Raw genomic sequence first — 16,035 nt, forward strand, 5'->3', positions numbered from 1 at the left:
AGGAGCCAGGTGCTTTTCCTGGTCTCCCATGGGGTGCAGGGCCCAAGGACTTGGGCCATCCTCCACTGCCTTCCCAAGGCATAGCAGAGAGCTGGCCTGGAAGAGGGGCAACCGGGACAGAATCCGGTGCCCCGACCAGGACTAGAACCCAGTGTGCTGGCACCGCAAAAGGAGGATTAGCCTGTTAAGCCATGGCGCCGGCCCCTACTTTTTACTTTTCAAATGTGACTACTAGAAATGAAAAACTGTACATATGGTTCACATTTTATTTCTTTTGGATTGCCCTGATCCAGAAAAATAAATCACACAGGACCAACATTTTTTTTTTTAAAGATTCATATTCTTTATTTGAAAGACAGAATAACAGAGAGTGAGGGAGAGGCAGAGAGAAAGAGATCTTAAATCTGTTGGTTCACTCCTCAAGTGGCCACAATGGCCAGGCCAGGGCTGGGCGAAGCTAGGAGCCTGGAACTCCATCCATGTCTCCTACATAGGTGGCAGGGGCCCAAGTACTTGGGTCATCTTCTGCTGCTGGATCAGAGGTAGGGCATCCAAGACTCAAATCAGTGCTCCCATATAGGATGTCATCGTTGCAGGTTGTGGCTTAATCTGCTGTGCCACAACACCACTCCAGGATGAACGTTTTTAGAAGCTGTTTTCATAGCACGTTGTGTTGGAACTGTTGCTAAGTTGTTGTTGTTACCATGGGTAAGGTGTTATATGTAGCTGAGCAGGGGAAGAGTGGAGGTTTGAGGAAGGTGTATTTGCATGTCTTGTCCACCTCTGGATTGCCTCTGGCTTCTGTGCTGATGGAGGTCCTTGAAGGGCAATTACAGTTACCCCATGTGACTTCTTTGGTTCTCCTCTCTTAGATTGGTCTAGAGTCTGGGAGGGACTTGGCACATTAACTTTGGCCTTTAACTTTGTATGGAGCTGGAGGTCTGCTCTATATTGTTAACCCATCGACCTGCATGATATGTCTCTTGTGTTAATTGAAAGGAAAGGTGATGTGCCTTGTTGTGAGACTTTGATCTGTTTCTCTTGCAGTGACCTTAGACCCAACAACTCTGTAAACCAGAAAACCACAAAAGCTTTTTGTTCTGTTGGAGTGACTTATCAAATAGTATTAATATTTGTATATTCTTTCATACTTAATCATATAAAGATGACCAAAGTGGAGATTTCTAATTTTGGGGAAACAAAGGGCTTTTTGCCTGTGTTAATACATATTTGAATCCTAATGGATCTAAATTCACATAGTAACAATCTTTGACTCCCTCACAACAATTCTGCTGTTTATTTTCTTTAGGTGAAGATGCTAGTAAAATAGAATCTATTAAAGATTTACCCTTGCTTTTCTTTTCCAGTGTTGCCAAAATTTGAAGTTGTTTTGCAGACACCATTATATTGTTCTTTGAATTCAAAGAATTTAAATGGTTCTATTACAGCTAAGTAAGTATCATCTTTAATATTACTTTAGAACTATAATAATACAAGTATCATTTCATATCGTTTATAATATTACTTTATAATCCATTATGACACTATATGACAAAAGGCTCATTATATACTTCAGAATACTGACACAGCAGTTTTCTTACTAGGATGCCCTAGTGAGGCACAGGTATTGTGTTGTGGCAAGTTAAGCCTGTGCTTGGGACACCCACGTCCCATGTAGGAGTGCCTGGGATTGAGTCAGCCTGACTGTGTCTGGCATGATGAAAGCAACATCTCTTTTACCTTCGGAGGCCGATCCCTCCACATGGGCACTGGATACCGTGTCCTGTGAGAAGACGTCTCACGCTGCCTCATCTCACCAGTGTCTCGCCTTCCAACATTTGGTATCTGTAGCCTTTTGTTCTGTAGTGACATCTTCACTCTGTGGTTAGTCATTTTTATCATGAGAGGAGACAAACCCTTCCTGGACCTCCAGGTCTCCTTCCAGCTACTGCCCTCGTTTTCCACTTCACATTCCACCCATTCTTCAGTCTCCTGTGACCAGCCTTTCACCCTCATCAGGCCACTGAAACTTTCGCCATGGATACAAGGACCTGTTTTGCTCAACCTTGGGGTACTCTTAGGTTTTCACAAAGCTTTTTCTTTTTGCTGCATTTAACATGGTTGCCACTCCCAGTTTCTTTCTGGTTTTCCTCCATTCCCTTTGGCTGCTCCTTTGAGACTCTTTGCAGGCAACTCTTTGTCTTTTAAAAGTTCTTGTTATTGAGAACTCCATCTGTGGCTGTCTTGTTTCTTTACATAGTTACTCCATTCTCTTCTCTGTGGCTAAGTTTTCTGCTTCTGTTTATAATTTGATGACCCCCTAAATCCGTATCTCCAGCCCACTTCTGTCTTGAGATCAGACCTTCCTGTCTCTCAGCCCATTAGCCATCTCCCTCTGGGTGTCCCTCAGGTGCTTTAAACTAAGCATATCGCTTTCCCCAAAATGTGATGCCTCCTTGCTTCCCCATCTTTGTGGTCTGCACCACCATCTCTTAGCTGCCCAAGTCCACTGTACTCTTCCTCCTCCCTCCCTCAAGCTCTGTGTTCAGGCAGCACTTAATGCTGTTGATCCCGTCTCAGTTCAGCACACTTTTCCCCATTGCCACTTTCTTGATATAAGTCTTGACATAGTCCCTCTCTCTTTAACTATGGTTGCAGTTTAAACATTTTTCCTGACTCCAGGTTTACCCTTTGCAGTCTTTTCTCTATCACTGTGTTGACTTTTTAAAAAAACTATAGTGCAAATCTAAGTTTGTCACATTTTTGCACAACAATTTTCAGACCATTGCCTTGAGGGTGAAGTTCATATTCTTTGCTGTATCTTGTAGGTTTCTTGTTTCATGTCTTTCGAAACATTCTATCCAGCTTCTAAGAATGCAAAGTACTTTCTCTGATCAATAGGCCTATACATAAGCAGTTTCATGGTTTTGGCTACTTGCCCCTAACCCTCTGTCTTTATACCTTTTGTAGCAGTAATCACACAGTTCTCCTGTTTGCTAGTCTACCTCTTTCAAGTTGGGTACATTTTGTTTATTACTGTACACTGGTACCTGGTATAGTACCAGTTATGGAAAAGCCATCCAGTAAGTACTTATTGAAAAAAAGAAACCAAATGGATTAATGACATGACCCCTGGGATTTCTGTTCCAAGCTCTGTGTAGCATGACAAAGGTCTACATAAATCAAAAACTTGCTTTTTAGAATGAACCAAGTTAAGTTGTATAATGGTAGATTCAATCTCATTACCAAATTAAGGGATAGAGAATAGGATCTGAAATCAGGTCATTCCTTGATGTAGTTTGAAACATAAATTCTGTTGTCTTAATATTTGGATGATTGTTATTAAGTTATAGAGATAATTTTGTAAATATTTATTTTATAATAGCTATCATAGTCCTATGTGTGGATCATAAGCAATTTAGGTTACTCTTTTGTTAGTAGCCATCTGTTCCATTAAGGTTACAATTAATATGCCAAATATTGTTAGAAATTTCTCAGAGAATGGTAATAAGCTCCTTTTAATTTTGAAGACTTTGGATGACTTAAAAATAAACATTCATTTGTTTATTAGCTCTGATGTGAACATCTGTTCATTATTCCCACCTTTATTTTTTTTAAGATTTATTTTATTTATTTGAAAGATAGAGTTACAGAGAGAGGTAGAGACAGAGAGAGAGGTCTCCACCTGCTGGTTTACTCCCCAGATGGCCACAACAGCCGGAACTGCAAGGATCTGAAGTCAGGAGCCAGGAACTTCTTCCGGGTCTCCCATGCGGGTGCAGTGGTCCAAGGACTTGGACCATCTTCTACTTCTATCTCAGGCCATAGCAGAGAGCTGGATCGGAAATGGAGCAGCTGGGACTAGAACTGGCGCCCATATGGGATGCTGGCGCTTCAGGCCAGGGCGTTAACCTGTTGCTCCACAGCGCCGGCCCCATATTCCTACCTTTAATTAAAAATAAGATTGCAACATAGGTTATATCTAGTTTGATTTGTACTTCCTAGGGACAGTAGAATTTTTAAAATGTTATTTAATCTAAGGTTTATTAAAATATATTGAACTGGGGGCTGGTGCCGTGGCTCACTTGGTTAATCCTCCGCCTTTAGCACTGGCATTCCATATGGGTGCTGGCTTCTAGTCCCGGTTGCTCCTCTTCCAATCCAGCTCTCTGCTGTGGTCCGGGAAGGCAGTGGAGGATGGCCCAAGTGCTTGGGCCCCTGCACTCGCATGGGAGACCAGGAGAAAGCACCTGGCTCCTGGCTTCAGATAGGCGTAACTCTGGCCAGCCGTAGTGGCCATTTGGGGAGTGAATCAACAGAAAGAAGACCTTTTTCTCTGTCTCTCTCTCTCTCTCTCTCACTGTCTAACTCTATCTGTCAAATAAAAAAAATTAAAATGGAATATTTGCATTCTGGAGATGGTATGGGAACAAAAGGATGTGTTGAGTAGAATTATGAATTATACTGATAGGTTCAATTTTTAAAAAGATTTATTTATTTATTTGAAAAGCAGAGTTACAGAGAGAGGAGAGACACAGGGAGAGAGATCTTCCATCTACTGGTTCACTCCCTAAAATGGCTGCAACAGCCAGGGCTGTGTCAGGCTGACTCCAGGAACCTAGAGCTTTTTCCAGGTCTCCCATGTGGGTGGCAGGGACCCAAGCACTTGGGCCATCTTCCATTGCTTTCCCAGGCACATTAGCAGTGAGCTGGATCAGAAGTGGAGCAGCTGGGTCTTGAACCAGAGTCCAAATAAAAGCTAGTATCACAGGCAATAACTTTACTTGTTACGCCACAGTGCCAGCCCCTGGTTTACTTTTAGGTATTATTTTATAAATATTTTGTGCTGCAGCTGTTTTCAAAGAAAAAAATTTATTGTTAATGAGACCATGCCAGAGTACCTTGGTTTGTAAAAAATGTTGTCCCTTTATTATTCTGTGAATCATTAGTTTATCCCATGTTTTTCTAGATAGTGTTTAGGATAATAATTGTCAGTATCATTGTTTCACAGTTGCAGTAACCAGCTTTGTGCTTGGAAAGCTAAATCCGCTCTATTTTTTTCTTTATTTTTATTATTATTTATTTATTTTTGACAGGCAGAGTGGACAGTGAGAGAGAGAGACAGAGATAAAGGTCTTCCTTTTTCCGTTGGTTTACCCTCCAATGGCCGCTGCGGCCGGCACACCACGCTGATCCAAAGCCAGGAGCCAGGTGCTTCTCCTGGTCTCCCATGCAGGTGCAGGGCCCAAGGACCTGGGCCATCCTCCTCTGCCCTCCCAGGCCACAGCAGAGAGCTGGCCTGGAAGAGGGGCAACCGGAACAGAACCGGCACCCCGACTGGGACTAGAACCTGGTGTGCCGGCACCGCAGGCGGAGGATTAGCCTATTGAGCCCCGGTGCTGGCCTAAATCTGCTTTATACTTAATTCAAAATTAAAAATATTTGTATCAGGGCAGACATTTGGCAGAGGCTAAGCCACCATTTGTGATCCTGCATCCATATTGGAATGCCTGGGCTCACATCCTGCCTCTGCTTCCAATTCAGTGTCTTGAAGGTAGTTCAATTTCTTGGGTCCTTCCCCCACTCCAAATGGGGGACCTGGCTGCAGTTCTAGGCTATTGTTTCAGCCTGGCCTAGGTCCAGCTGATGCAGGCATTTGGGGTAGTGAATTGGCAGAGAGATTTCTCTCTTGCTCTTGCTCTGTCTTTCAAATGAATAACCTAAAAAAAAATTGCGTCTGAGGATACTTGAAATTATGTCTGGGTTTCAAAATTCCCTAAGCGTGCTGTATCATGGGATGTAACTCTTCACATACAACATTTTGGAATTCTAATTTTGCTTCTATTTGAGATAAAAGTATTTATTTATTTGAAACAGTGAGAGGGAGAGAGGAGGGGAAGGAGGGAGGGGGGCAGAGAGAGAGAAAGAGAGAGAGGTCTTTCATTTGCTGGCTCACTCTTCAAAGGGCTGCAATAGTCAGGGAGGGCCAGTCCAAAGCCAGGAGCCAAATGCTGCATCTGGGTCTCCCACTTGGGTGCAGGGGCCCAAACAATTGGACCATCTTCCTCTGCTTTCCCAGGCATTAACAGGGAGCTAGATTGGAAGTGGAGGAGCCGGGACTCGAACCAGCACCCGTGTGGGATGCCAACATTTCAGGCAGTGGACTTACCTAGTATGCCACAATGCTGGCCTCTTTGTTCCATCTAACAAGATATCAACAGTGTCAAGTTTCAAAGACTGTGCTTTGAATGAGTGAATTTGGTGTCAAAGTGGCTAACCAGGATTTCCCCTAACTTTATTATTTTTGTTTGGAAGGGTGGTGCGTTTGAAGGTGGGTTCTTTTTTGCTTCTTGACTTGTAATATGCTATATTTTACCATTTGCTTTTGTGTTAAGTTGTTCTTGACAAGACTATCTGTATTCAATTAGAGGACTTAGGAAGCAGCAGTTTACCATTCCAATTTATAGGGTGTAAAGAAAAATTGAGCACTTCATAACAGAAATGGAAAGAGCCCATGAAATACATTTAAAAAAGATTTCCAGGCAGCAAAATGATTTGCCAGATTGCCTCTTGTTCGTGTGAAGAATGTGTTCTATCATGAGAGAGGATAAAATGAATACACAGAAGACAAGGAAGAGAATGAGATTGGATTGAGCAAGATAAGTTTGGTACTAGGAATTTCTTTTTAACAAAAATTTATTCATTTATATGAAATTCAGAGTCACAGTGAGAGAGGGAGAGACAGAGAGAGAGGCGAGAGGTCTTCCATCTGCTGGTTCACTCTCCAGTTGGCCACAACAGCCAGTGCTGTGCCAACTTGAAGCCAGGAGCCAGGACCTTCTTTCAGGTCTCCCACATGGGTGCAGGGGCCTAAACACTTGGGCTATCTTCTGCTTTTCCCAGGCCTGGGAGATCAGAAGTGGAGCAGCCAGGACAGGAACCGGTACCTGTATGGGATGCTGATGTTACAGGTGGTGGCTTTACCTTCTAACGCTACAAAGCTGGCCCCTTTGGGATTTTAACAATGATACTTATTTTTTATTTTCCTGTAAAACAGCTTTTGACAGTTGTAAGTACATTTGGTGTTCCAGAATCTAGTTTGAAAAGCCCTCCTGGCTAATATCAGAACATGCAGCAATGGGCCATTCAAAGTTTTCAGCTAACATTTAAAAATCTTCAAAAGCTGCAAAGACTCAGATGGACACAATTAATAGGCCAGTGCACATTTGTAGGAGTGAAAATTTTTCATAGTTTTAAAAAAAAATCTTTGGGTAGAAAGTTTTACTTCCAGTTATGACCAGATTTTCTCTGGAGTCTCTACAGGCTGTCAGAGGCTGAGTAAAGTGTGTATTATGAACTGTTTTAGGTACTCTAGTTCAAAGCCTTCCCATTATTAAGGACATTTTTTGCTGTGTTTAGTTTTTAAAATTTTATAGTAGGATTATGGTTTTTTTTAAAAGATTTATTTGAATGGCAGACTTGGGGAGAGAGAGAGAGAGGGAGAGAGAGAAAGGGAACGAGATATCTTCTATCTACTGGTTCACTCCCCAAATTGCCAGTTTGAAGCCAAGAGCTATATGGGTCTCCTGCATGAGAGGCAGGGGCCCCAGTGCTAGAAACATCTGCTGCCTTCCCGGGTGGATTAGCAGGAAGCTGGATTAGAAGTGGAGCAGCTGAGACTTGAACCAGTGCTTATATGGGGGATGCTGGTGTCACAGGCAGTGACTTAAACCACTGCACCACAAAACTGGTCCCAAAGTTTGTTTTTAATATTTGTAGAATTCGCTTATGTTGGCTTGCCAGGGTATGTTATTGAAAGTCATATTTTTGTTGTGTTCTTTTGACAATATTAGATTGAAAATGTGAAAAAAAGATAAAAAGCTGTTTGTTGCTTTTCAGGTATACATATGGGAAACCAGTGAAAGGAGATGTAGTGCTTACATTTTTACCTTTATCGTTTTGGGGGCAGAAGAAGAATATTACAAAAAACTTTAAGGTAACTTTTGCAGGTATTTTATAACTTATCGGGATGAAATATAAGTGTATTTTTTCTAGAAATAAGATTTTATATTGAATAAACAAAAAAAAACTGTGTAAGAAAAGCAAGAACTTTCCAACATTGAGTAAATAAAACCCCACTCATTTATAGTGATTAAAATTGAACAGAGCTATCGTATCATTGTGATATGATAGTTTAAGTTTAATTTGTAAAATCTGATTTAGTTTGAGTTTTAATTTGTAAAATCTGAGTTAGTTTGAGTTTTAATTTGTAAAATCTGAATTAAAATAAAATCTGAATTAAAATTTGGAAAATAAATGTGAACTTTTTAACAAAACAGATAAATGGATCTGCAAACTTCTCTTTTAATGATGAAGAGATGAAAAAGGTAATGGAATTTTCAAATGGGCATTCTGAACACATGGATGTATCCTCCCCTGGGCCAGTTGAAATTTTAGCCACAGTGACAGAATCACTTACAGGTTTGTAGCCTTTGAAGCAAAGGTAAAGCTACTGATGTGATGGTGCTCCCTCGTTCTATTATGACAACACTTGTGTTTGGGAGCATCCCTGCCCTTCTAAAGATGCTGTTTCACATGGAAATTGTCCTATTAATTAGTCTGACTTGTAGGAGGTTTTTATAATAAAGCAGAAACTTATTTTCTATGAAAGTCTATACTTTAAGCATGTGTGATAGCTATTTGAAATTTTTCCATTTCTATTCTTTTTTTTCAGCCTGAAAACTACACAGAAAAGTCTGCATTGTCAGCTTGTTAGTTCTCTTCTATTTCTTCTTTTCTTTTTTAAAAAATCATTTCACATCATCTGATATCTCTTCTGCTCCTAGACAGCTTTTTCTTTTAATAAGAAAATAGAAGTTTATACTTTGGACCTTTCTGTTATCATTTCAAACGCTATAATTAGTTCCCTAGAGAACAAAATACTATTCTTCAGTGGTCTTAATAATTTGGTGTACAGGTCACTGAAGGATGGCAGTGAAGGGGTAGAGAGCCTAGTAGAACCACGTGCTTCTCTCAGTGTCAAAGCCAGTATGGAAATGAGGCTTGTGTGTCCCAATATCTAAAGCCCCTTTGACAAGTAGCTTAATTGGGGAGATTTGGTGCTAGAAGCTGTTGGTGAAAATACTACTCTTGGATTCTAAATGGTGCAATTTCCAAAATAGGGATCTCAAGAAATGCAAGCTCCAATGTGTTTTTCAAACAGCATGATTATATCATCGAATTTTTTGATTATGCTGCTGTCTTGAAGCCGTCTCTCAACTTCACAGCTACTGTAAGTTGGTGTGTTTGTTACTTATCCAATTGCAGTTAGTTCAATTTAATGAAACAGAATGGGAAATGTTACTTCAATGATTTTCTAGAAATTAAAGTAAAACTTTTCCCCTTTAGATACATGAGAATTATAGAAACTTCAAATGATTTTTGTCTAATTTTTCCTAAAAATTTCTACAAGTAACAAACATTACTTTTTTAGATTTTTATTTATCTGAAAGGCAGAGTGGCAGAGAGAGATGGAGAAAGAAATCTTCCATCTGTTGATTTACTCCCCAAATGGCTGCAACAGCTAGGCTGGGCTATGCTGAGGCCGGGGCCAGGAACTTCATCCTGGTCTATCATGGGGGTTCAGGGACCCAAAGACTTGATGCATCTTCTATGGCTTTTTTAGGCCTATTAGCAGGGACCTCTATCTGAAGTGGACTAGCTGGGGCTAGAAATAGTGCTAGTGCTCCAATATGGAATGCTGGTGTCACAAGTGGTCACTCACATTACCTGGTGTACTATAACACTGGTCTCAATAAAAATATTTTCCTGAAAATTTATTTTTTTCTTAAATTATTTTTTCATAATTTCGATTAACATATAATACTTGCCATTGCAGCATGAAAGCAGCCACAGACAATTTCTAAGCAACTTAGAATGTGTACATTTTGATAAAATACTGGATTGACCTGCCTGCTTTCTGTAGTTTACTGACCTCTGACTTGAAGAGGGATTACTTCTTTTTGAGTGAGAAGTTTTAGTAGTTCCTGACTTGATTGATATTAACCATTTAGATAGTTTGAAAAAGGAAGCAAAATAGCACAAGGCTGTGAATGGTTGTTTCCAAATGAGTAGAGTGATACAGTGGGGGCTGAAGTGAGAGGAGTTGCCTTGGGGTAGGTCAGAGGGTTACAAAAGGATGCTTAATAGAGGAAGAGGCTCTGAGCCATTTCTTAAAGATCAGTAGGGTTAATGTTTGGGTATGGAATGGGTGATGTGGAGCAAGATGGGCTGAGACAAAAAGAAAACTCTTGTTGACAAGTTTTAGGTGTATCTCGGTGACAGTGATTGGTGTGATAAAACAGGAGGAGGAGCTTGGGGAGCTGTAGAGGACCCTAAATGTCTCACCTGTGCATTGAACTTGATACTCGAGGCAGCAAGGAGCCTAGGATCCTTAGGAATGTGGGAGGAATATGACAAAAGCAGAGGTTGAGGAGGACCAATCAGGGCTGTGTGCAGGAGGGAGGGGACATCAGAGGCATGAGGTGACAAGGTGCCTTGTGGGGTTGACTGTGCAGCTGGAGAGGATGGAAGAAAGAAATACAGGGCTTGGCATTTACTGGATTTGGGAGGTGACGAGAGGGGGGTAAAATTCAGAGGTATTGAGTCATGGTGTTAGTGAAAATAGGAGAGGAGAGTTGGTTGCTCAATATTAGAAGTGCTGAAATTGAGGTAACTAGGAGGACTAAGTAGAAACTGCCTGCAGGGAATTACAGATATTGAGTTTGAGCTCCAGAGAAAGATGAGGGTGGAAATTCTGGGTTTGGATACAATCACAACAAAATAATCTAAGCCATAGAAGTACTGAGAACTTTGAGGCAGAGGGAAGACATGATGGCTGATAATTGGCCTGGATACATTTCTACAACTAGGGAGAGGGAAGAGGAACCAAAAAAAAAAAAAAAATAGAGAAAGAGAAGTATGGGAGGAGAAGGTTGTTGTGGAGCCACGGAAGACAAGGAAGTCACACCACGGAGAAGGCAGCGGTCAGTGGTGTTGCAGGCCACCCAGAGAGAGGCTACCGAATGTGGAAACCAGAGTGCTACCTGTAATTTCTGAGAGCTCAGCTTCATGGGAATAGTCCATATGGACACAGGGTTCAGTTGAATTGCAACCCATCGCTTCCCGTGTTCCCTAGCTTTAAGATGTGTTGTTTTGACAACCAGGTGAAGGTTGCCCGTTCTGATGGCCATCAGCTAACTCCTGAAGAGAGAAGCAATGATGTCGTCATAGCAGTGCTGCAGAGAAACAGCACCAACCTCTGGACCCGGTGGAGCAGCAGAAATGAGGAAACAGCAGCCGTCCAGAACATCAGCTATACTCTCCCCCCAAGTGGGATCTTTAAGATTGAATTCCCAATCCTGGACAGTTCCGCTGAGCTACAATTGAAGGTGCCAGCTGCTTCTAATCATTGTGCTACTGTAACTTGTAATCCTTGACAGGCACTCAGGCTGTCTGGACCAGTGTGCATAGGAAGTGGACATGTTTCCATTCAAAAAGAAAGTGAGACGGTGCAAAAAGTGATTTTATAACAGCAGCTGAGGGTTTAACTGATTGCTGTCTTGTAAGTTCCTTTTGAAGAGCGTAGTAAAATACAACAGTGTGAAGCTAGAATGGAGAAGCCCTGCTGGCCCCCAGGCTGGGTTGATTTTCAATCACTTGGAAGCTTATTTTGGCAGAAACTGAAATGAAAGTGGATTGTACATACACTTTTACATATATACGTTTGCTGAGCACCCTTTGCCAGAGTGGCTCGCGTGAGACTCCCCAGCCAGTCCTGTTACCTTTCTTCTGGTTATTTAGCCCTGCCCAGAGCAAGGTGCTCCATACCTGTGGCCTTTTTGAGTTTTACTCTGAACATCGGTGGATGGAGCTGTGTGCTATGATTTCTTGCTTGTATTTGAACTATGTGTTGTGGAAAAAGGAACGGTCCCTCTTTCATTTCATTCTCTTTTATCCCAGTGTTTCCTATTAAAATACTTTTGTTCGGAAATAAGCTAAGACTATGCTTTTTCCTCTTAGGGTATGGTGGTGAAGACCCTTTCCTACGTTTTAAAGCTATCAGTTTCTTTATGCTTTATGATATAAAATGTCAAAGACCCCATTTCTGGTGAATCTATTTTTTTCTGTGTGGAAAAAAGAAAAAGTGAATTTGAATTTTGGTAATTGTTGAGCAGGTAGCATTTATTCTCAAAGTGTCACTAAAGAAGAAGACTTACAGCTTTCTTTTCTTTTGTTCTAGGCCTATTTTCTTGACAGTGTAAGTAGCATGGCAGTCCATGGTATGTTTACATCTCCTAGTAAGACATACATCCAGCTCAAAACAAGAGATGAAAGTGTCAAGGTAATGCTTATAGCTCACTTGGTTATTACAGTACAGTTGGATACACTTCCCATTGGTACGTTCCAACTAACAAAGATTTGTTTTTTCTAGGTGGGGTCACCGTTTGAGTTGGTGGTTACTAGCAACAAGCCCTTGAAGGAGTTAAGCTATATGGTAATCTCTTACAGAATCAAAATTTATGATCTGTTATAGATTGAGCTTTATTAAATGGTGTCTACCCTATGTTTACACTGAACTTACTAATTTATTTTTTTTAAAGACATTTATTATTTATTTGAAAGGTAGAGTTACAGAGGGGCAGAGAGAGAGAGAGAGAGAGAGAGAGAGAGAGAAGGTTTTCCATCTACTGGTTCACTCCGTAAATGGCTGCAATGGCCAGAGCTGCACCTATCTGAAGCCAGGAGCCTGGATCTTCTTTTGGGTCTCCCATGTGAGTGCAGGGGCCCAAGCACTTGGGCCATCTTCCCCTGGTTTCCAGGCCATAATAGAGAGCTGGATTGGAAGTGGAGCAGCCAGGACTCAAATCTGTACCCATATGGGATGCCGGCACTGCAGGCAGCAGCTAAACCCACTATGCCACAGTGCCAGCCCCAAACTTATTAATTTCTTTTTTTTTTAAAGATTTTTTTATTTGTTTGAAAGTCAGAGTTACACAGAGAGGCAGAGAGAGAGAGAAAGAGAGAGAAAGAGAGAGAGAGTGTCTTCCATCTGCTGGTTCACTCCCTAATTGGCCCCAATGGCTGGAGCTGCACTGTTCCGAAGCCAGGAGCCAGGGGTTTCTTCTGGGTCTCCCATGCTGGTGCAGAAGCCAAGGGCTTGGGCCATCTTCTACTGCGTTCCCAGGCCATAGCAGAGAGCTGGATAGGAAGTGGAGCAGTCGAAACTCAAACTGGTGCCCATATGGGATGCTGGCACTGCAAGTGGTGGCTTTATCCGCTAAGCCACAGTGGCCCCCCAAACTTACTAATTTCTAAAATTCAGCCTCATACCTTTTTAACCCTGTATTTAAAGAAAACGTATTTGAGAAACAGAGAGAGAGAGAGAGAGAGAGAGAGAGAGAGAGAGAGAGAGAGAGAAATAGAGTCTTTGATCTACTGATTCAGTCCCTGAATGCCCCAGATGGCCAAAGCTGTACTAAGACCAAAGATGGGAACCAGGAGCTCAATTCAGCAATCCAGATCTCCTGTGTGGGTTGTGGGAACCCAATTACTTGGGCTATCATCACTACCTCCTGAGGTCTGCATTAGTAGGAAGCTGGTGTCAGGAACTAGAGGTAGGTATCAAACCCAGGCTGTCTGATACAGGTCAAATGGCTGCCCCTGCCTATCCTAGCCTGTCCTTTGTATATTGCAATCAATCTTTTTTCTTTCTTTTCCTATATTTGCATTTCAAGTTAAAGTGGATAAATTTTTATTGGATAAACAACTTGCATTTATTGTAGAAGATTATACAATATAAGAAAATAAAAGTTATTACCCATGGCTTTATAATCCAACTCTCCCAATGTTGCCCTATATTTGTTCCAATCAAAAATGGATTCTTGACTGTAAGACTACTGTTGTTCTAATCAGTAATGTTTTAATCTTATCATTTCCTATTCCCAGTTTATATTCCGTGTTAGGGAGGTTTTCTTGAATTTAAAAAGGCCTTGAAGCTGATTTAAGTTAAGAATTTTTTTGTGTGCTTAAATTGCTAAATGTAGCTTCAGTTGAGATCTTACTAGATTTAACAACAAAAAAAATTTAAACATCTTCTTTTGTTTTCAGGTAGTATCCAGGGGACAGTTAGTGGCTGTAGGCAAACAAAATTCAACAATCTTCTCTTTAACACCAGAAAGTTCTTGGGCTCCAAAAGCTTGTATAATTGTGTATTATATTAAAGATGATGGGGAAATTATAAATGATGTTCTCAAAATTCCTGTTCAACTTGTTTTTAAAAATGAGGTAAGATCTAAGGTAATGATGTTTAAAAGAAATATTCCTATTTGTGAAGTCTGAGAAATGTAATATTTCTTTAGAATAGTATCATTAAGTCAAAGAGTTTAGAAACTTATATTACCTACTTCTAGAACTATGATTAAACCTCTTCATATTTAGTTACCACATGTGTATTTTTTGCATATGGAATTATTGGGCATTGTGGGTTTTATTTGTAAGATATAGCTTTGGACCGTAAGGTTTCAATGCAAGCCATGAAGCCCTCTGAGGATTTTTCAAATGGTTGACTCAGGATTTTCCTTGGCAGTACAGAATCTGTGTGGTATTAACACTGGTGTAAGGGTGGAATTAAGGGTATGGAGGGATTGAGGCTGTCTGAAATGACAAGTGGAAGCAGAGCTGGGCTTTACTTTGTTACATCAGCTGAAAAATAACCCAGGACAATTTTTAAAAAATATTTATTTATTTATTTGAAAAGCAGAGTTACAGAGAGGCAGAGAGAGAGAGAGAGAGAGAGAGAGAGAGAGAGAGATCTTCCACCCATTGGTCTACTCCCAAAATGGCCACAATGGCTGGAGCTGGGCCTATCTGAAGCAAGGAGCCTGAAGCTTCTTCCTGGTCTCCCATGTGGGTGCAGGGGCCCAAGGACGTGGACCATCTACTACTGCTTTCCCAAGCCATAGCAGAGAGCTGGATCAGAAGTATAGCAGCCGGGACGTGAATTGGCGCCCATGTGGCACTGCAGGTGCGGCTTTACCCACTATACCACTGCGCTGGCCCCACCCAGGACAAATTTTCAATAAGCTTAGTTGTCTTGTGTGTGAGGCTCTGTGTAGAGTCTGGTCTCCAATTCTAAAGTGCTTGGTGTAGCCTCACACAGCCAGCCTTTATAGGAAATCCCCTTGAATGCCTACCCTGAAATGAAATCTGATGGAATCATTTCACATGTATCAGAAGGAGCCTTTATTTTCACTAAAAACTGTTACCTTCTTGGGTCCTATTGACTAAAATAGTCATTGTTTTGAAGTGTTGATTTGTAGGGTCTATTTTTCCTAATATTTCTTTTTACTTAACTTGTTAGAATTTTGAGAAGTAGCAGTAGTCATCTGTTGCTTTCTTTGGTTGAGAATCATTAATCCTAACTTTGTCAAAATGTAATATGAACTTCTATTTTTTTTGTCTTTTTAAAAGATTTTTTGAAAATATAATACTGTATTTTGTTAGTTTTAGAGTACAGTTTTTACTTTTAGTGATTTTAGTGGGGAGACCCTGACGCTAGAAGCCCAGAACTCAATCCAGGACTCCCATATGGACAGCAGGAACCCAAATACTTGACAATCAATGCTCCCAGGGTGTGTATTAGGGGCCAGCTGGAGTTAGGAGCCAGATCAGAATTTTGAACACAGCCTAACTGCTAAGCCAAATACTTTTGCCTAAACATATCTTTTAATTTTCCTTTTTAAAATACCCTCTTGTAAGAGATAGGAAGCTTCAGTTCCATTTGCAAGGGTATACCCTTCTCTAATATTTACATGCTAATAAGTATCACATATAAAAAGAACCTGCATACATGGAGATGTATGCATTGGATATGTTTAGACAAGAGAAAATGAGTAAACCTTTGTTGATGTTCAGTAATGGCTATGGAATGCATGAATGAGAAGTAGAAGGGATAAGAGGAGTAGGGTTAGAAAT

The 16,035-nt window shown here is 41.0% G+C and overlaps 1 protein-coding gene across 4 annotated transcripts in view; it reads left to right on the top strand.

The window, feature by feature from the left end:
• CD109 (CD109 molecule) overlaps nucleotides 1-16,035 on the top strand; it is a 226,592-nt gene that overhangs the window by 133,441 nt on the left and 77,116 nt on the right. For all 4 annotated transcript variants that reach the window (XM_062186366.1, XM_062186367.1, XM_062186365.1 and 1 more), the window contains 8 exons: nucleotides 1,368-1,452; nucleotides 7,900-7,996; nucleotides 8,340-8,481; nucleotides 9,183-9,292; nucleotides 11,226-11,450; nucleotides 12,302-12,403; nucleotides 12,494-12,556; nucleotides 14,170-14,346. In XM_062186366.1, coding sequence (XP_062042350.1) covers nucleotides 1,368-1,452; nucleotides 7,900-7,996; nucleotides 8,340-8,481; nucleotides 9,183-9,292; nucleotides 11,226-11,450; nucleotides 12,302-12,403; nucleotides 12,494-12,556; nucleotides 14,170-14,346 — 1,001 coding nt within the window. The remainder of the gene's footprint in view (nucleotides 1-1,367; nucleotides 1,453-7,899; nucleotides 7,997-8,339; nucleotides 8,482-9,182; nucleotides 9,293-11,225; nucleotides 11,451-12,301; nucleotides 12,404-12,493; nucleotides 12,557-14,169; nucleotides 14,347-16,035) is intronic.

This window comes from Lepus europaeus, chromosome 3 (genome assembly GCF_033115175.1).
Source record: "Lepus europaeus isolate LE1 chromosome 3, mLepTim1.pri, whole genome shotgun sequence".
Taxonomy (NCBI): domain Eukaryota; kingdom Metazoa; phylum Chordata; class Mammalia; order Lagomorpha; family Leporidae; genus Lepus; species Lepus europaeus.